The following is a 20,711-nucleotide window of genomic DNA, read 5'->3' as shown; positions in this document are numbered from 1 at the left end:
ACCCCCACCTCGGAGGCATCACCTCCACCACAAATGGTTTGGACGGATCTGGCTGTACCAACACAGGAGCAGACATAAAGCAGTTTTTTCAGCGTCGCAAAGGCCTCTTTTGCGAGTGAGGACCAATTTCTCACATCTGCACCTTTGCATGTTAGATCCGTGAGAGGTTTGACCACCTGTGAAAACCCCCGGATAAATTTGCGGTAATAATTGGCGAACCCCAAGAAGCGCTGAAGACCCTTAACATCTCGGGGTTGCACCCAATCCGCAATGGCCTGCACCTTCTTGGGGTCCATGCGAAAACCCTCACAGGATACAATTAATCCCAAAAAATACAATTCTTGCACACAAAATACACATTTCTCCAATTTGGCATACAGATGATTTTCTCTCAGTCTCTGGAGAACAGTTTGTACATGTTCCAGATGAGAGTGCCTGTCGGAGGAGTATATCAAAATATCATCTAAGTAGATAACGACAAAACGACCAATGAGATCTGAGAGTACCACGTTGATGAAATTCTGAAATATGGCGGGGGCATTGGTAAGACCAAACGGCATGACTAAATTTTCATACAGTCCCTCGGACGTGAGGAACGCAGTTTTCCATTCATCCCCCTCTCGGACCTTTATCAAATTATATGCCCCCCGAAGATCCAGTTTAGAAAACCACTCTGCCCCTGATAGTTGGTTACACAAATCGGGAATCAACGGAAGGGGGGTACGTATTCCATACAGTAATCTGATTAAGCTCCCGAAAATCGAGACAGGGGCGTAACCCGCCATCTTTTTTCTTTACAAAAAAGAAACCTGCCGCCACGGGTGAGACTGAAGGACGTATGTGTCCCTTGCGCAGACTTTCAGCAATGTACTCCTTCATAGCCAAGCGCTCAGAGCCGGGTAAATTAAACAGACAGGCTTTAGGTAATTTAGCCCCCGGGACCAGCTCGATAGCGCAGTCAAAGGGTCTATGTGGCGGTAACGTCTCGGCCTTGCTTTCAGAGAATACATCTTCAAAGTCCTTCAGGCATTCCGGAATACCTTCCAGCTCGACAGATTATACGGACACAGATTTAACAGGTTCAACCAGCAGTGCGGATTTATCACATAACTTAAAATCATTAAACCCCAATTGAACAATCTCCCCCGTTTTCCAGTTAATAACTGGGTTATGGCATTGTAACCAGGGCATGCCCAAGACCAACCCTGCAGGTAGATTGTCCAGAACAAAACAACTTAGGTTTTCCACATGAGTAGCGCCCACTCTGAGCGAAAACAAATCAGACATAAAGAGAATTCCCTCCTTAGTGAGGGGAGAGGAGTCAATGGCAACCACCTTGATCGGAACCTTGAGCCTAACTGTCCCTATCTTGCAGTGTGTGACCAATTGGGAGTCAATGAGATTAATCGATGATCCGCAGTCCATGAAGGCTGTAGAGGGAAAAGAACTACCGTCCACAAACAGTTCCACATGAAGTAACACTTTACAAAACGAGGAAAAGGGTACCTGAGGGTCTGAGTAGTCTCCCCGTTGACTACCCAGACCTAGTCGTTTCCCGCCGACCGGGTCGAAGACAGGCAATCAGGACACTCCCTTTTCCAATGTCCCGTTTTACCGCAGTAAAAGCATAACTGCTTGTCCTTCCGGCGTTTCCTCTCCGTATCCTTCAGGGAGAGGGCGCCTACATACATGAGCTCAGGGGCAGTCTCTTTTCCACTGGGGAACAATGGAGTCTCCACCTGCATCACCTCTCTGACCCGCAGCCTGCGGTCCTTCCGGACGGCCTGGGTTATGGCGTCCTCGAGAGAGTTAGGTTGGGAATGTAACGCCAAGGCATCCTGCAGCCGCTCGGACAAGCCTCTGCGAAAGAGTCCTTGGAGTGCGTCGTCGTCTCAAGAGACCTCTGCGGCCCAGCGGCGGAATTCAGTACAAAACCACTCAGCCGAGTGTTTCCCCTGACAGACGCTCATCACCATGTCCTCTGCCAATCGCACTCGGTCAGGCTCATCATAAATGTGCCCGAGGGCCTCAAAGAATGCATTCACAAACACTCAGGGTCAGTGGGAGGGAGAAAGCCCAAGCTTGTGGGGACCCTCTTAATAACGACATAATGACCCCTACCTTCTGGTTTTCGTCCCCAGGGGAACGTCTCAAACTAAAAAAAAGTTTGCACCCCTCCATGAATACCCTGAACTCCTATTTGTTCCCAGAAAAAAAGGCAGTTTAACAGGTGGTTCCGGGGACACCAGAACAACATCCCTCGCCCCAGCCCCTGGAGACCCAGCAGATAAAGCCCCTCACACTGTCTCAGAAACCTGCTGCTGAGAACGAGCCAGAGCTTGCTGCTCCAGAGATAAACCCTGAAACATCTGACTCAGACTTTTCATCTGGTCAGCCAGAGACTGTATGGGATCCATAACTCTCTGCACAAAAAACCCCCAAAAACTTAATGGTCAGTTATGTCAGGATCCTGCCAGCGCCGGCGTGCAGCCTCCGCTGAGCAGGGACTCACCCGCACTGTAGGGGGGCCCAGGGTCAGGTACAGCCGGAAAGTACAGATACACAGGACCTGTGGACGCTGAAGTTTAGCAAGCAGTCACAGGACCTACGGTCTTGTGACTGCAAGGGGGCTGGGCTTAGCGTCCTGCTTTCAGAGATGGCAGGACACTATACAGAAATACTCGGAGTCAGGCAAAACGGAGGTCATACACAGAGATATCAGTTAAGTACCAGGGATGAGACAGGACGGATAGTCAGGGCCAAGCAGAAGTCAAAACCAAACAGACATAGAAGGTACCAAGCAGTATCCAAAGCAATATCCAGAGAACAGACCGAGTCGTACACAGAAAATCAAGCAACCAGAACACAGCACAAAGACACTCAGGGGTCACCACACAATTCCAAAGGGCGAAAGTATAACTGACGGGGGATGGGAGCTTCCTGAAGCTATAAGAAGCTTTCCCAGAACCAATGAGAGGCCACCATAATAGGTCCCAGATGTGCAGGTAAAAGTCTGCACTGAGATCAAAACATTAACCCCAGAAGTGCCGATCACCCAGCACTGGTATCATGACAGAGATGTTTTAGGTATGGTACGCTGGAGGATGATACCTCTTTGAGGAGGTGCTCAAAGCTGGATGTGTGTTGGGAGTCCTTGATGAGAGAATACTGAATGGAGGTATCATGGGAACCCCTGGATCTCAGTGTACTGCTTTGGAGTGATTTAGGTGGAAAAGCTTTGATTATGATTATACCTGTAATGGAGGCTTTGGTTGACACTATTTTGAGGGGGGTGGGAGCTGGATGTGGCTCGCGACCCTCTCTTTAAGCTGAATGTGGCTCTCAAGGTCAGAAAGGTTGGGGACCACTGCTCTAAGGCATCCTTCACACGTCCGTGTTTCTGATACGTGTGGTGACAGTTTTGACACGTACACAAGCACACCCATTATAATGTATGGGGCTGCACATATGTCCATGTTTTCACACAGACCGTGTGTCCACTTGACTCACACATTGACATGTCACTTGTTTCTGGCAGCATGGATGACAATACATACCAAACATGCACACACGGATGACATACATGTGACATCTGTGTTCCGTCCATGTGACACATACTGGAATTGAATGGAGAACAGAAATTAAAGATTTATATGTGTTAAAGGTGTGCAAAGATAGAGATGGTTAGTTAGATATGAGGTAAATAAATGATAAATAGATATCCATGAGATATTTAACCTCTTCACGACCGCCCACAGTAGATAAACGTTGGCGCTTGCTGGGCTTTGTGCAGCGCCGACGTTTATCTACTGTCGGCGGTTTTGTGCCCCCCGGGACCCCCACATACCTTCCAACGCGGGGATCCCGGTGCGCAATGCATGCTGGGACCCCCGACGTCATCGAGACCTGATTGGTTCAGCCAATGGGAGCGATCGCTGGGAAAGCTGCTTGTTTCCCGGCGATCTCCCTCATTGTAACGCGGCTTCTCCCTCTGATCTAACACTGACAGCTGATCAGAGGTGAAGCAGCGTTATTGTGTGACTAGATCGCTGCCTGGCACAGCTGATCGCTGCCTGGCACAGCTGTGCCAGGCAGCGATCTTGTCACACAGTAACGCTACTTCACCTCTGATCATCTGTCATTGTGAGATCAGAGGAGAAGTCGCGTTATTATGTGCCAGGCAGCGATCTTGTCACATAGTAACGCTGCTTCTCCTCTGATCTCACACTGACAGATGATCAGAGGTGAAGTGGCGTTACTATGAGTCAGATCGCAGGGCAGCGATCTTGTGACAAAAATAAAAAAAAAAGTAAAAAAAAAAAAATGTTAGGGCTAGGGTTAGGGTTAGGGCTAGGGCTGGGATTAAGGTTATGGGTGTGTTGGTGTTAGGTTTGTGGTTAGGGTTATGGTTAGGGCTGAGATTAGGGTTAGGGGTGTGTTGGGGTTAGGGTTGGAATTAGAATTGGGGGTTTCCACTGTTTAGGTACATCAGGGGCTCTGTAAATGCAATATGACACCCGCAGACCATTCCATCAAAGTCTGCATTTCAGAACGTCACTACTTCCCTTCCGAGCCCCACCGTGTGCCCAAACAGTAGTTTTCTCCCACATATGGGGTACCAGCATACTCAGGACAAATTGGACAACTACTCTTAGGGTCCAATTTCTCCTGTTACCCTTGTGAAAATAAAAATTGGGGGCTAAAAGATCATTTTTGTGGAAAAAAAAATGATTTTTTTATTTTCATGCCTCTACATTATAAACTTTACTGAAACACTTGGGGGTTCAAAGTGCTCACCACACATCTATATAAGTTCCTTGGGGGGTCTAGTTTCCAAAGTGGGGTCACTTGTGTGGGGTTTCCACTGTTTAGGTACATCAGGGGCTCTGCAAACGCGACATGACACCCACAGACCATTCCATCAAAGTCTGCATTTCAGAACGTCACTACTTCCCTTCCGAGCCCCACCGTGTGCCCAAACAGTAGTTTTCTCCAACATATGGCGTACCAGCATACTCAGGACAAATTGGACAACAACTCTTGGGGTCCAATTTCTCCTGTTACCCTTGTGAAAATAAAAATTGGGGGCTAAAAGATCATTTTTGTGGAAAAAAAAATGATTTTTTTATTTTCACGCCTCTACATTATAAACTTTACTGAAACACTTGGGGGTTCAAAGTGCTCACCACACATCTATATAAGTTCCTTGGGGGGTCTAGTTTCCAAAATGGGGTCACTTGTGGGGGGTTGCCACTGTTTAGGTACATCAGGGGCTCTGCAAACGCGACATGACACCCGCAGACCATTCCATCAAAGTTTGCATTTCAGAACGTCACTATTTCCCTTCCGAGCCCCACCGTGTGCCCAAACAGTAGTTTTCTCCAACATATGGCGTACCAGCGTACTCAGGACAAATTGGACAACAACTCTTAGGGTCCAATTTCTCCTGTTACCCTTGTGAAAATAAAAATTGGGGGCTAAAAGATCATTTTTGTGGAAAAAAAAATGATTTTTTTTTATTTTCACGGCTCTACATTATAAACTTTAGTGAAACACTTGGGGGTTCAAAGTGCTCACCACACATCTAGATAAGTCCCTTGGGGGGGTCTAATTTCCAAAATGGGGTCACTTGTGGGGGGTTTCCACTTTTAGGTACATCAGGGGCTCTCCAAATGCGACATGGCATCCGATCTCAATTCCAGCCAATTCTGCATTGAAAAAGTCAAACGGCACTCCTTCCGTTCTGAGCTCTGCCGTGTGCTCAAACAGTGGTTTAGCCCCACATACGGGGTATTGGCGTATTCGGGAGAAATTGCACAAAAAATTTAGTGGTTCATTTTCTCTTTTTACACTTGTGAAAATAAAAAAAAATGGTTTTGAAGTAAAATGTTTGTGAAAAAAAGTTAAATGTTTATTTTTTCCTTCCATATTGCATTCATTCATGTGAAGCACCTGAAGGGTTAATAAACTTCTTGAATGTGGTTTTGAGTACATTGAGAGGTGCAGTTTTTAGAATGGTGTCAATTTTGGGTATTTTCTGTCATATTGACCCCCCAAACTCACTTCAAATGTGAGGTGGTCCCTAAAAAAAATGGTGTTGCAAATTTTGTTGTAAAAATGAGAAATCGCTGGTCAACTTTTAACCCTTATAACTTCCTATAAAAAAAAAAATTATGTTTCCAAAATTGTGCAGATGTAAAGTAGACATGTGGGAAATGTTATTTATTAACTATTTTGTGCGATATCACTCTCTGATTTAAGGGCATAAAAATTAAAAGTTTGAAAATTGCAAAATTTTCTACATTTTTGCCAAATTTTGATTTTTTTAACAAATAAGTGCAGATCATATCTAAAAATTTTTACCACCATCATGAAGTACAATATGTCACGAGAAAACAATGTCAGAATCAGCAGGATCCGTTGAAGCGTTCTAGAGTTATGACCTCATAAAGTGACACTGGTCAGAATTGAAAAAATTGGCCCGGTCACGAAGGCAAAAACAGGCTCGGGTGCGAAGGGGTTAACTAGTGCATTACATTTAGTTTATTGTACATGTATTAGCCTAATAAATGAATGAAAATTTCATGGGGTCCCCCATATTTATAACCAGCAAAGGTAAAGGAGCCAGCTGTGAGCTGACATTATCAGGCTGGGAAGGTCCATGGGTATGAGGCCCTTCCCGGCCTAAAAATACAAGCCTGCAGCCGCCCCAGATGTTGAACATTACATGAGAGCCTTCATTTCTAGCGCTTCGCTCTTCCAGATTGCCCTGATGCGTTGGCAATTGGGGTAATGGTAGTTGGGGTTGATGTCAGCTGTGAATTGTCTAAAAACACAAGCAAGGCACTTTTTACGCAAAGATGCTTTTTACGATTTTGTCTTTTCTGTTGGTAGGTTTGAAAGCTGCTGGCCTGCTTTAATGAAGGACTCCCACGGGGTCATTATAGTATTTAATTCAGATATTCCCAGTCACCTGAAAGAGATTGAAATATGGCACAATAATTTCATCCAGCAGCAACGATTACTAGACACGCAGAGTCTCCTGATAGCACATCTCAAGCCCGGATCGGGGAATCAAGACGGAAAACCTGAGCTATGTAAGTGTATATTAGATTGGTGAACCGCCATGTCAGCATCTCTCCCGATGTAGCAGATTCAGCCCATCCCAATGGCCATTATATTCTACCAGCATATGGCCAGCTTGTCCTGCCTGTATCACCTGAGCACCAAAGGTTAGGGCATGTGCAAATCTGTGTTATAGGAAGAGAAAAATAAAAATGTCAGCACCAGATGCATGCCAGTGGCACCTGACGACTGCATTGTCTGTAATGGGGCCGTTGGATATGTTTTATAGCGCCCATCTTTTCTCTGGTAAAGACGCGTGTTGCACTTTTTTATCAGCTTTTTTGGAATCTGCAACAGAGGCTTTAAAATTGCTCCAGTGGTGGAAGCATGCTCCGTACAACCAAAATCAGTGAATGCCAAATTCTTATACTGTACAGCGGATAAGGTCCTGTGCCATCATACGTGTGACTTTTAGCTTTCCCAAACCGTATCCTCACTTGTCACAACGTTGAGTAGGAGAAGAGAGGGAGGCGCACTAGTAATAGAAATCAACGAGTGGTGGCAGTGGCCGTTGGTCTGAGCACTGAGGAACGTGTCGCTCTGCTTGTATTTGTGTCTTGTTCTCAGTATGGACGCCGAGTCAGTCAGACGCAGGAGCGCCGCTTGAATTCCTGCCGTACTCAGGTCCAAAATCTGCCAGGATTACAATTTAACTCTATTATATCCATGCTGTCAGCGCCAACTCTTCATCATATTGGTCCCACATCCCCTAGAGACTAAATATCTATTTCTGCACTTGAGTCTCTCTACAAATTGATTGGCCTAAGCGACGAATATGATTAAGGCTCTGGTGGAGCCGAAACGTCATTATTCTGTTTAGTTGCTGTCCACCATCTTTGTTTGCTCCCACTGCTTGTTAATAAATTAACAATTGGTATGAGAAATCAATCTGTGCGGTAAAAACTATTCTGGGCTCTAATTTGGACCTCCTGGTCCGTTATACCAGCACCTCAAGCTTTTTGACAGTGTGCACGCCTTATCTATTTCTTTCTCTGTATGGATGGCACATATAGCTTCTAAGCGTCATCCAGACACAGAGCGACACCTTCCCCTGTACTCGGTCCAGCGCCATTTCCCATGATTCTTGGCTTCCAATGCTAGTGAGCCATACTCTCTCTTCTTATCAAACATTGTTGCAAATGAGAGCAAAGCAAATCCCAAAACATCACACACAGTATATTACCGGAACTTATACACTTTACAGAACAAGTATTTGGGATTCATTGATGTTTTTTGGTACGGCGCATACCTCCTCTTATTAAATGTATGAATACACCTTTTCGTAAGTGCAAAATTGGAAATTTAGATGCGCTATTTTTTTCTACAGAGACTGTATCTTTGGATTTATCCCCTCACTGACACCTCCCACATCATATAGAGGACGTCCATTCGTTGTCTACACTGCAGAACTGCTCAGAGCTCTAGATAGATCACCTGGATAGGTGTATATTCATAGCTTTGTCCACTTTGACTTCTCCTCTCCCTCATTCTTCTTCCTTCCTTCTCTTCAACTTTGTAAAATGAGGATTTTTTTATTCACTGTAAATCTCTTTCTCGTAGTCTTCATTGGGGGACACAGTAAGCAATAGTCTTCTGCCACCTGGAGGATGATGCTATTAATGCAACTAATTGAAGATCCTCCTCAGCAGACTATACCTTGGCTGCTGGCACCAGGCTCTTCAATTCAGTTAAAAAGCAGTGAGAGAAAGCCAAAAGAATTAAAGCACGAAAAGAAAAATAAATCATGCCCGACTGGGTAACTAAGGGTGGGAGCTGAGTCCCCCAATGAAGACTACCAGAAAGAGTTTACAGTAGAGTAAAAAATCCTCATTTCTTGTTCGTCTTATTGGGGGACATGGTAACCGTGGGACGTCAAAAATCTGTTCCTGGGGTGGAAATAACTTAAGCATTATACAGTTATGAGAGAACAGTTTTCACTTTTGCTCAAGCAGTTGCCTGAGCAATGGCTGCCTGCAGTGTCTTCCTCCCCAGATTACATCAGCCGAAGCCATAGGTTTAGACCCTGTAAAACCTGGAAAACATATGCACCGATGAGCAAGTAGCTGCTTTACAGAGCTGCAAGGTCGGCACCTGGTGAGGAACTGCCCAGGAAGCTCTTGCAGTCCACGCAGAGTGCACCCTAATCCTGAAGGGGGAGCACTGGCACCTGCCTTACAAGCCTCACTAATGTCTGATCTCATTCAGCGGACCTCTACCAGAGCATACCGGGATGACCCCAAGGCATCTGGACGGAGCTTTGAGACAGGTAGAACTGCCCTATATAAGACCCTCTCAGGGAGACGAGAGGCAAAGTACCTAAAGATGAGAGCAATCTCCTCATTAAAGTGAAAAGGCGCAGAGCTCTACCAAGGCGAAAGGAGGGAACGGAACACTCGAGCGCTTTGTTCCAGAGACATAGAAAAGTCTGAAAAAAGAGAGAAAAGGTTAAAGCCTAACCTGGCCTCTAAAGGCAAAAAATAGGTGTGAGACTCAGACCTGAATTACCTCCAACTGACCCTGAAAAGCTGAGGAGCCTGGTGCTGCAGGCAAGGTCTAGTAAGCTGGGGAGCATTAATGCATTAATAGTGTCAGACTCCACGTGGCAGCAGACTACCCCACGGTTACTGTGTCCCCCAATAAGAAGAATGAGAAATAGAATAAATATGTGTAAGTGTCTGCTTCTCCATCTTCTGGCGTGCTGTCATGTCAACATCACTCCCCTGTTACCATCTTGCTGTGATTACAGTATATCATGTCAATCAGTCACATGGGTCTATAGCTTTCTCCGGTCCATGGGATGTCATCAGATTCAGTCTGGGCGTACAGCCCCATCACTACATCACATACACAGACCAAGCAGCAGCTGCTTCTGTGCACACAGTCTGAGGGACAAGAGAGGAGATGACAGGACGGCTCATTACTTCAATTGTTGCCTCTCTACCTCCACATTTTATCTAATATTAAATCCATTTGCAGTCAGAAGCGTGTTGTCCAATCTAAGCTGAGCCAAGTGTGTCTGGTGTAGCAGGCTGATTGTTGTAGTGTATCTGGTGTAGCAGAGCTGACTGTGCTTTGTGTGGTGTAGCAGAGCTGACTGTGCTGTGTCTGATGTAGCAGAGCTGACTGTACTGTGTCTGGTGTAGCAGAGTTGACTGTTGCTCCTGGTGTAGCAGAGCTGACTGTTTTGTGTCTGGTGTAGCAGAGCTGACTGTTGTTTCTGGTGTAGCAGAGCAGATTGTTGTGTCTGGTGTAGCAGGGCTGACTGTGCTGTGTCTGGTGTAGCAGAGCTGACTGTTGTTTCTGGTGTAGCAGAGCAGATTGTTGTGTCTGGTGTAGCAGGGCTGACTGTGCTGTGTCTGGTGTAGCAGTGTTGACTGTTGCTTCTGGTGTAGCAGTGCTGACTTGTGTCCAGTGCAGCAGAACTGACTGTTGTGTGCTATGTAGGCACTAAAGCAACATGGGTAATAGTAACAAGAAATTCTGTGTATATATTTTTACCTAAACCGAAAAAAAGAATTTTAGCAGCAGCAAAAATGTGAAAATAAAGTTGTAAACTAGTGAGTACCTCTCCAGAAAGTGCTGACTAGGATATGGCCGAAATACTCTTGACCCCCTGCTGTAAGCGCTCCCCAACCCCTCACCTCTGCCCATGTCTGATGGCTGTTGCAGGCCCCTGGTTGGATGCTACATCTGTCACACAAGAGAAGTGAGGGATGGTGGAGCACTTACTGAGGAGAGACAAGAACTGTATGGACTTAAAGGGGTATTCCCATCTCCAAAATCCTATCCCAATATGTAGTAGGTGTAATAATAGTAATATTAGCAAATACCTCCAAATAGGAATGTATTATAGTTCTTCTGATTAACTATGTCACTTATCCAATGTGCAGGGGATTGCAGTACGGTAGTTGAGGTATCCATGGTCACGACAACTAACTGTCACTATATGCCTTCATCATATTATTGTGATCACATCTACTGCATATTGGGATAGGATCTTGGAGATGGGAATACCCCTTGGAGGACAGTCCACATAGTACTTGTCGGAGCTGTGCCATACAGTGCTGCTGCGTAAGCCGTACCCCTCTACAGATCTCCTATCTAGAGCTGTTGGTGGATTTGCAGGGTGTAATTTCCGGCCCCAGAACTATCTTTCATTACTTGTACCATATTTGATGTGATTTAGACACTTACAGGTTGTCTGCGTAGGGTCTGTGGTCTCACAGCACGTGGGCTTGAGTTATCTGATTTGGACGGCGTGGTGTAACGTGCCACAGCATGTGCTCAAATTGTGGTGAACATATCTGTCATAAAGTAAGCCAACTTATAGGTGGTGTAAATTTAGTCTAGACTTGCCAATGTGAAAAATCCTGACATCTCAGAGAGGCCTGAGGGCTCTTTTACACCTCCAATCTCGAATCGCAATGTCCACGCATCTCCAGAACCAAGTATGACAGCCTCATAGAAATATATGAAGCTGTTGAGCTGGGGTCAAAAGACGCTCGACCAGTCCGTGCATTGCATCCTGTGATCGGACTGATGATCATGGACGTCTGAAGGAGACCCAAGACTGACTCCTCAACGTTTGCTCGGCCTTAGAACCAGCCAGTTTTGATGAATCTGTCCAGTATATTTTTTATTATATACAAAATGAACACGGCACGTGCTGCTGGTATATTCCCAGTATAGAGTCCTGGAGGCGATGCCATCTCCCAAAGAGCAGAGCTAGCTGGTCCCTAAAGAAGATTTTCTGACTTCTTAGTGTCGGTCATAAAATAATAACGCTTGGTACTCACAGGCCGCTGCATTTCCTGCAATGTCGGTGATGTGGACTTCTGCACGTGACCACTCGGAATCCCCGCACGGACATCTCTGGAACAGCGCCGCTGCGGGAAGTAATTCTCAAATGTTTTTATTCCATGATGAGCACTAAAGCGATGAAGACGTAGCTGTCCACCATTGGACAATCCCTTTAATTGCCACTGACCAGTCTATGTCATCCGGGCTGTGGCCAGTACTTGTCTATTCTCAGCATATGACAGTAAAGCCAGAAAGCCTAGGTTCCTGTACAAGAGATTAATCACAGAAAACTGAAGAATCTTTTGATTAATTTGCAATAAAATCTAACTCGCATCAGTAGGATTAGCACGTGTGCTGTGCACGATCATCTCCAGATTTACATAAAGATTATTGACCGTGACAACCAATGCTCTAGCTGCATTAATGTGCACCTGTCAGGTGGATTGTCTCTCCGGAGAAAAGAGTTCATTTTCTCCCAGGAGCCGCCCTTTCAGTACAGCCTCCCTCGCTAATGCGATTAGGCCACAGTCAGTATTTGGTCAGTATTTTACCTCAGTATCTGTAAACCCAAACCAGGAGTGGGTGATAAATCCAGAAGTGGCGACGTGTCTCTATTATATTTTCCTCTGATTGCTCCACTCCTGGTTTTGGCTTACAAATACTGAGGTAAAATACTGACCAAATACTGAACGTGGGCTAAAAAATCTAAAATTGTGCACCCTGATTGTACGCTGATGCCATCTGTGTGCTGTCCATGATTTTTACAGGCACGTAGGCTTCTTTTGGTGACTCATGTGTGTCACTGATTAAAAAAAAAAAACTTCAAAAGAACATACGGCTCCAGAATTTGAATAGCCCCACAGACCATAATGGGTATAGTCTGTCAGTAAAGTTCACATCTAGAACTAATTTACTGAAAAATGGCCGTCTGTATGGAGCCTTAGAGGTGGGCCCCATGTTTCTTCCAAAACCGAGCCACGCTCGTACTTGTTGTGCTTTCTAACACAAGATGGCAGTATAACACCAGGAAGCTTTTTACGCTGGCTCGCTGTATGGCCGGCTGCACAACTGGCATGTCAGGCTCTACAGAAAGTGCAATTTCTACATGTTTTTATTGGTTCTGATCACGTGAACAGTCTATGGAATAGGGTTCATTCAATAAGGTTACAGCATAATATAGGGTGATGAAATGACCTGTTATTCTGCCTACATTGCTTATTAAAGAACACCTTCATGGGTCATCATTCCATCATGGCGTAACATACAATGGCTTTAGTTATCACTCATTTTGTAGATTTAATTAGACACAATGGACTGTTATCCCCAGCAAAGGCCTTGATCAAGCCGATCGCAGCACTAATTCTAATGCAGGGATAACTGGGCCCAACTTGGGTAATGAAATCTTATAGCAGATCTCACCTATAGTTACAAATAAAAAAAAACATCCTGCATCTCTGACCTTAGATACGCTGTATTTCACATTCTTTTTGTATTATGCCATGTATACACAACAAAAACCAGAGGTGTTATGGAAACCGAGTCTCCAGCCAAGATTAAGGCCACACATACAGGCTGTCCTAACATCTGCAGAAGAATCTAGATGTGTTAGGCTATGTTCACACGGAGCGTTTTTCCTGCTTCCCAAACCTGCTCTCTTTGCGTTAAAAAGCAGAGATTGTTGCATTTTTTTTCAGTATTTTCTGTGCCTTTTTTTAAAATGTGGATTACGTGTGATTTCTCTACAGTTTAATAAGGTTAGTTTTATCATCACATGTAAAACGCCATGGAATAAATGGCGCTATAATAATATAATTACCAGAAATGCTGCAAAATGCAGCAAAGCCTGTTTGATGCGTTTTTGTGCCACTTTTTGCATTTTATAATTGTTTTCTATGGATGGGGAAAAAAAAACTTAAAAATTGGCATTCTGCCTTTTCGATATTCTCTAGTAGTTTTTGCTGGTACTGTAAAAAGCAGCTTTGTATTTGCATAAAGAAAAGCTACAATAAAAACCTGCTGTATGTGAACATGGCCTTACAATAGTTGATATCCGTGCCCGAACCTAAAACAATCTGTCACATAGAGGTCATCCTGTGGACTTGAAAGTCTTCAGCTTTCTTCAAACCTATTCAGATTTTTGCTTCCTTTATGTGTTTGTACTGGTGGAAATAGGACTGCCATTCTTGTTATTGAGGGGGACCCATCAGTGGACATTCATCACCTATCCTGTCGATAATCCCTTCAAGGAGCATTTCAAGTCATTTTACACAGGAAAATCCTGAGGTCACTCCAGCCTGTAGTCCTGCTCCTCCATTTTCCTTCTATTGAATACAGTTGGAAGTCATTGATCCTTTTTGACCTTTTCAATCTTTTATTCTTTGTCCTTCATAATTACAGGAATTGTCTGTTTGTTTTTCTTTACAGCCCCGGCATTAGCCAAATTAACATTGGTACATTCCAACCTAGAGGAAGATCCTGAGGACGCAAGGATGGAATTCGTAAAATATCTCCGAGGTGTCATCAGCTCATTGTCGGAGAGCAGAGACCAGGAAGAAATGTCTATTATCACATAGCATTACATAATGACGCACAAACCTCTATTCACCAACTGATGAGTTTCCTTATTCAGAGACCGGCTTAAAGAGCGGATGCTCCAGTAAGCATAGCAGAAAGATAGTCACTGATATTCTAAGATAGAACATGCAATAGTTGGAAATATACAAATATTTTATACTGAGCATTATATAGCCACAACCTATTCATCCTCCCATCCTTTTACCACTATTAAAAAAAGTTGCCAGTGAAGGGGTTGTCTGACACTGAAATATTTTTTTTAAAGGAATGGATGGTTTTAAAACAATAAATGCATGCATACTCGCCTTCCAGCACCCTTGTGGATCCAGCGCGGGCTGGAAGTGATAGCTGCTTTACTTGAAAGTCAACAGAACCATTGCAGCCGGTGGTATTACAGTGAACCTGTCACCAGGTTTGACTGTTAAAAGTCGACTACCTTTCAGGCCTGATACACAGCACTCTATAATCCTATATCTCTGCCCCCAACCCAACCTCCAAGATAAGAAAAAGACCTTTTGTTATACTCACCTGCAGTCCAGTCTGAGGGGTGTCGCTGGTCTTGGTCTAGCGCCTCCCTTCTTGCGATGCCTTCTTCTTGCTTCATGTAGATGACGAGTCCCTACGTCATCCACACAGTCTCCCTGGCATCGCGCTCTGGCACGGGCGCACTTCTCTGCCCTGACTAGGGCAGCATAAAATACTGTAGTGCGTATGCGCTGGGGCTCTTCGATCCTTTCTGGCTCCTGCAAACTGCAGTACTTTACGCTGCCTTCAACAGGACAGAGAAGTGCGCCCATGCAGGAGCGCGATGCCAGGGAGACTGTGTGGATGACACAGGGACGCGTCATCCACAAGAAGCAAGGAGGACGGTATCACAAGAAAAAGGGAGGCACCAGATCAGGACCAGCAACACAGGTGAGTATAATAAAAGGTATTCTTATCTTTCATTTTATAATGCTGTATATCAGGCCTGAAAGGTGGTGGCTATATCTCATATCGGTGAAACCTGGTGACAGGTTCCCTTTAAATTAATGACTACAGATCTTTAGACGAGTCGTCATCAGAGAAACATCGACTGATGCGATCTAGTGTTTACTGGATGCTCTTCTAGACAGCTGGCCACTGCAGGCGCTCCTTGTGACTTCCAATAAAGCAGACATCTCTTCCAGAGTGGCCCGCTCTGGATCCCCGCGGGTGTTATAGTATACATCCGTTTGTTGTTTTTAATCCGTGCTTAAAAAATGCTATTTCCCTGTTGGACAACCCATTTAAGACATAAAAGAATAGATAAGATGTAGGCAAGTCTCAGACACTACTTTATTTTCCATAGTCTGTATTACTTGACCACACTCTCATCCCACCCTGAAATCATAGCCATATTGCATTATCCATACAATAACTTATTGCCAGTATGTACCCAGTCATGTGGAATAGTCCGCTAACTTGGGCAAGAAGTCCTCTAGTTACTCTGGGAAAATAAAGAAAATATATTTATCTTGATGAGATTTTGTGTTGTGTTAAGCACATATTTTTTCTATGGCAAATTTCGACACATCTAGTCCCAACTCCAGTATATCATAAACCATTGTTCCCCCTGAGGGCTGACATGAATAACAGTGATTTTCTTGTAATCATGGCACCTGTCCAGGGGTTGGATAAATTAGGCAGGAAGTGAACTGTCCATTCTTGAAGTTTATTTGTTGGTGGCAGGAAAAACATACGGTAAGTGTATGGATTTAGGCAACTTTGACATAGGCCAAATTGTGATGGCGAGATGACTCTCAAAGCCGCAGTATCACAGTCCGCCAATACATGGCACCAACAGTTTACTTCTAATGAAAAATGACTGTTCAAGTAGACAATCCCTTTTATCTAAAAATTATTCTGTAGGAATATTGACCAATGCGGACCGGATATAAACCAGTCGTCAGCCAGAGTGGGATAGCCTTAAACATTTTCCTTTTAAACTCCCCATATCACTGATTCCTGACACCAAAAGATATCTTTGTAGAAATCTCCATACAAAAAGTATGTGAATATGCCTCCTAATTATTGAGTTTCAAGTTTTGGCATTGGGTGTGGCAGATGTCTGGAATATACTAAGCACCGGGATCCATAGTACCTGCTATAAAATGTGTAGAAGAGTACTTCTTGTCCCACAAAAAAAGAAAAATTGACAAATAGTAAAAGTAATGACTCTTGGAATAATAGGTGGGGGGGACAAAAAAGTATTTTCTCATACATGAAAAACAGTGTTTTATACAGTGTGCTGGACCCATTTCTTGGTCCATGTTTCTGGTTTTTAAATACTTATTGCATCCGTTTTTCTCATAATAAAAAAATGTAAAGAAATTTTATTAGCTTGTGCTAGCCATTATACAAACTATGGCCAGCAAGTAAAAATACATCTGTGTTCCATTGTTTTTATGTTCACTGGGCCATTGACTTGCAATGACACATTAAATACGCAACAAAGTTAAAAGTAGGACATGTCTGCATTTACCGTATTTTGATGACATATGTTCTCCAAAAACAGGATATTTGAAACAGACTCATGATAATCAATGTGACTTATCTCTGCAGTTTTGCCGGAAGTATCTATATATATATATATATATATATATATATATATATATATATATAATTGCCTGTCATCCACTTCCGTCTGGATGTCCCCGAATCCCACAATCCACTGCGCCGCACCGGAAGTACGCCAACCGCCATTTTGGAACACCCAGGTGATGCCGCTCGGATCCAGGCCGCCACTGCGATCACGAGGCTGTGAAAGGGGTGTAACGAGGGGATATAACGAGAGGGGTGTAATGAAGGGGGTATAATGAGAGGGATGCTGCCGCTGGACAGCCGCCAGGACCCACTGCCTGACTACACGCGCCGGATCCCGCCGCTGCCTGCCCACCCACCTTCGTGCAGTCACAGCTGGCAGGAAAGACTGCGGCTTGAGGCCTGTGCTGGAGATTGAGTGCGGCCACCCTCTGGTGGCGCCACACACCATCTCCAGCACAGGCCGCAAAACACCGTCTTTCCTGCCGGTTGTGACTGCACGGAAGTGGGTGGGCTGCCACCCCCAGCACCACAAAGCTGCCCAGATAGTGATGTTACTGTCCTCCCGATGCGATAGCATTGGGCACACATCTAGGTATAATAATATGCTCTACCAATTTTATGGTGATGATAACACTTCTCACTGTTTTCAAATATATGCAGGTAAGATTCGACAAAATAAGCATGCATGGTAATACTTGTAGCTACTGACATGTTACCTTTAAAGTGGTTCCTTCAGGAAGAAAACTAAATAATTAACAGAAAGTTATAAACACACACGTTCCTAAATATCACTAAGCAGTTAATCACCATTGTTTTCTCTTAAGAAGGTAATCACTATGAAGCAGATCTGGGCAAAGTGCAGCCCCCGCGGCTGCCCTCCTCACCTGATGTCTCGATTTCACCTAGGGGTTCATACTGTGTCGGATGGCTTTTGGGGATCATATTTTGTAGGCAATATACTGTGTGTGGTCCATCATACTGTGCGTGTTGAGCTGTAGGGGACCATCATACTGTGTGTGAGAGGGCTATAAAGTCATAATGGGTTGGGTGCTGTAGGGACCATCAAACTGTGTGGGCCATCATAATCCGTGGGAGGCTCTAGAACAGGGATGTCGATTTCAAATACACAGAGTGCCAAAATTAAAAACATGGACAAAGTCGCAGGCTAACCTTGATTTTTATAAAAAAATAAACCCTTAATATTAAGTAGGATCACAGAGGAGCATATCTCACAACTTTGCATCCCTTGCAGAGTAATTTTACTCCTATTGAACCCTCTAGATTACCCTTTCATTGCCTCCATAGAGTATGCCAACAAAAGTGCCCCCCAAATGCAGTATGATAACTACAGAAAGAATTCCTCCACATTACTCTCCACACGTATGGAATGATGACCCTACTGTACACCCCCCTCAACCCCACTGGCAAAGTATGGTGACCTCAACACAGTATGATGCACCAACTGTGATCCCCTGTGAAGCAGTGAAGGGAATTATATGCGAGAGATGGTATGTATCCCCCAGGAAGCATATTGAGGCTGCTGGAGTGCATTGCAGTCACAGACACAGCTGTGGCTGCAGGGCAGAATAAAAGTAAGAGTGGACTTGGTCAAGCTATTTGGCCAAGGCAGACCTAAGAAAACTTGGCATTGGCTTTTATTTTTGAAGTGAACTACAGGATTCCAGTGGTGTGGTTCACTCCATCCAACTGGGTCTTACAAGAGGCCCATGGCCACAGATCCCATTTAACCCCTTTCAGACATCGGGTGTAATAGTACGCCGATGTCAGACTCCCTCCCTTTGATGTGGGCTCCGGCGCTGAGTCCTCATCTTTTCCGTCACTTTTCCCCAGTGGTCGGTGCTTATAGCAAGTGAGCATTTCTGCTACACACAGGCGATCTGATCATCACCTGTATGCAGCAGAGCCAATTGGATTATGGCAGCTTCTCGTCTTCCATGAAGACTATTGAAGCATGCCAAAAGTTAAAAAAAAGGTCTTTAGGTATATTAAAAAAAATATAAAAGTTCAAGTCATCCCCCTTTCGCCCCATTTAAAATAAATTTTAAAAAATCATACGTATACATATTTGGTATCTCTGCGTTCAGAATTGTCCGATCTGTCAATATAAAAAAAGAATGAAACCAATTTCAAGTACACAATATGTTAAAGCCAATGGTGTTGTTCAAAAGTACAACAAAAAACAAGCCCTCACATGGCCATTTTGACCAAAAAATAAGTTATGGCTCTCGGAAGAAGGGGAGCAAAAAATGAAAATGCAAAACCAAAAATACCTCTGGTTGTTAAGGGGTTAAAAACCCTGCAGCAAAGTGTTGGGTGTGTCATTGTTTGCAAGCTGAAGAGCAGGTGGCTCTGCAACATCCGCTTGTGTGAAGTCAACACAGCCAGAGGAAGCAACGCGCCTGGCGCCCACTCAGCGTAACACGGTGGTACAGTCACCCAACTCAACTGGTCTTGGATATGGACTGTTTGATGCCCAGGCTGTGAGCCGGAGGATACAGTTTGCTTTTCATTTGAGTTTTTTCACAATAAATACTTTTGCGTTTAAATTTACTGGGTCACTGCCTCATTACCACAAGGTGTGAACACCGCCGCACTACACCCCATGTAGCCAGCCACAACGTATAATGGTCCTCAAATAATAGTCCTCCATTCACAATAATAGCCCCACATAGTCCTCCATACAGAATAATGGCCTCAAATTGTCCTCCATGTGGTGTCGTGGGCCAAATATAATCATGGTAAGGACCAAATTTGGCCCGTGGACTGGAGTCTAACGTGTGCTGTGGAAGGTCACACTCTGTGGAGGACATCATACTGCACGGGCGGCTGTGGGATCCATCATGACAGCAGTGTGAGCAGACTCTTACCTCAGCCCTCCTGCTCAGATAGACCGTTTGGCCATCAGTGTGAGTATCCTGTTCGTACCTTAGTACCCCTGGTATCTTCAGTATTAGATCAGAAAGATGGTTGACAGCAGTGTGTGCAGCCTCTTCTTTCCTCAGCTCTCTAAGTTTATCCAATATTAGATCAGAATATCAACTGGGAGCACATATTCTAAGACATGAATGTCACTCTTTCTTAGCATTCTAGGACTGGTTTCTGTCAGTGTAACAAGATGGTGGTGATTTTAATTCTTTAGTGATTACTTCCCTAGACAAAATAAATGTCATTTGCTAATTATTGACATTTAGGAGTTTATTTGTGATGACATTTTTTATTTTTATTTTCCTGAAGAACCCATTTAAGTTGTATAACTAATTTTTTTCTTTTTTTGCCTTCATACAAATTTAATTGTTGGTGAACTTATGACACCAATAGATTCATTTTTGATGTGGAAGACAAGAGAAATCTGAAAAAGAGATACACAAAACTTGCTTTCAAGAAAGATGTGTTTACAGCCCAGCTCACAGGTGCGCTATGTGACCAGGTGCAAATATTCAGCCGTCTGGAGATCAGAGGGCTCCAATATACTGCTCTGTATCTATGTCCATTTCTCATTAGATAGATGGTATGTCAACTATTTCCTATCTGAGCAAGACAGACTGCACCTACAGCCATATTCTGGAATAAATGATTGGTACTGTGATATCTTCGATGAAAACAGCTCATTTTACCAAATATTATAT

General features: G+C 44.2%; 1 protein-coding gene across 2 annotated transcripts in view; it reads left to right on the top strand.

Annotated features, from left to right (window-relative positions):
• Positions 1–14,876, top strand: part of IFT22 (intraflagellar transport 22) — a 33,231-nt gene extending 18,355 nt beyond the window's left edge. For both annotated transcript variants that reach the window (XM_073565617.1, XM_073565616.1), the window contains 2 exons: positions 6,895–7,097; positions 14,350–14,876. In XM_073565617.1, coding sequence (XP_073421718.1) covers positions 6,895–7,097; positions 14,350–14,498 — 352 coding nt within the window. In that variant the 3' untranslated portion in view covers positions 14,499–14,876. The remainder of the gene's footprint in view (positions 1–6,894; positions 7,098–14,349) is intronic.
• Positions 14,877–20,711: the final 5,835 nt, after the last annotated feature.

The sequence above is a fragment of the Dendrobates tinctorius genome, unplaced genomic scaffold, assembly GCF_039654945.1.
Source record: "Dendrobates tinctorius isolate UK_male_01 unplaced genomic scaffold, ASM3965494v1 ptg000016l, whole genome shotgun sequence".
Taxonomy (NCBI): Eukaryota; Metazoa; Chordata; class Amphibia; order Anura; family Dendrobatidae; genus Dendrobates; species Dendrobates tinctorius.
Note: the sequence above shows the minus strand (reverse complement) of the source record. Positions and strands in the feature narration are given on the sequence as shown.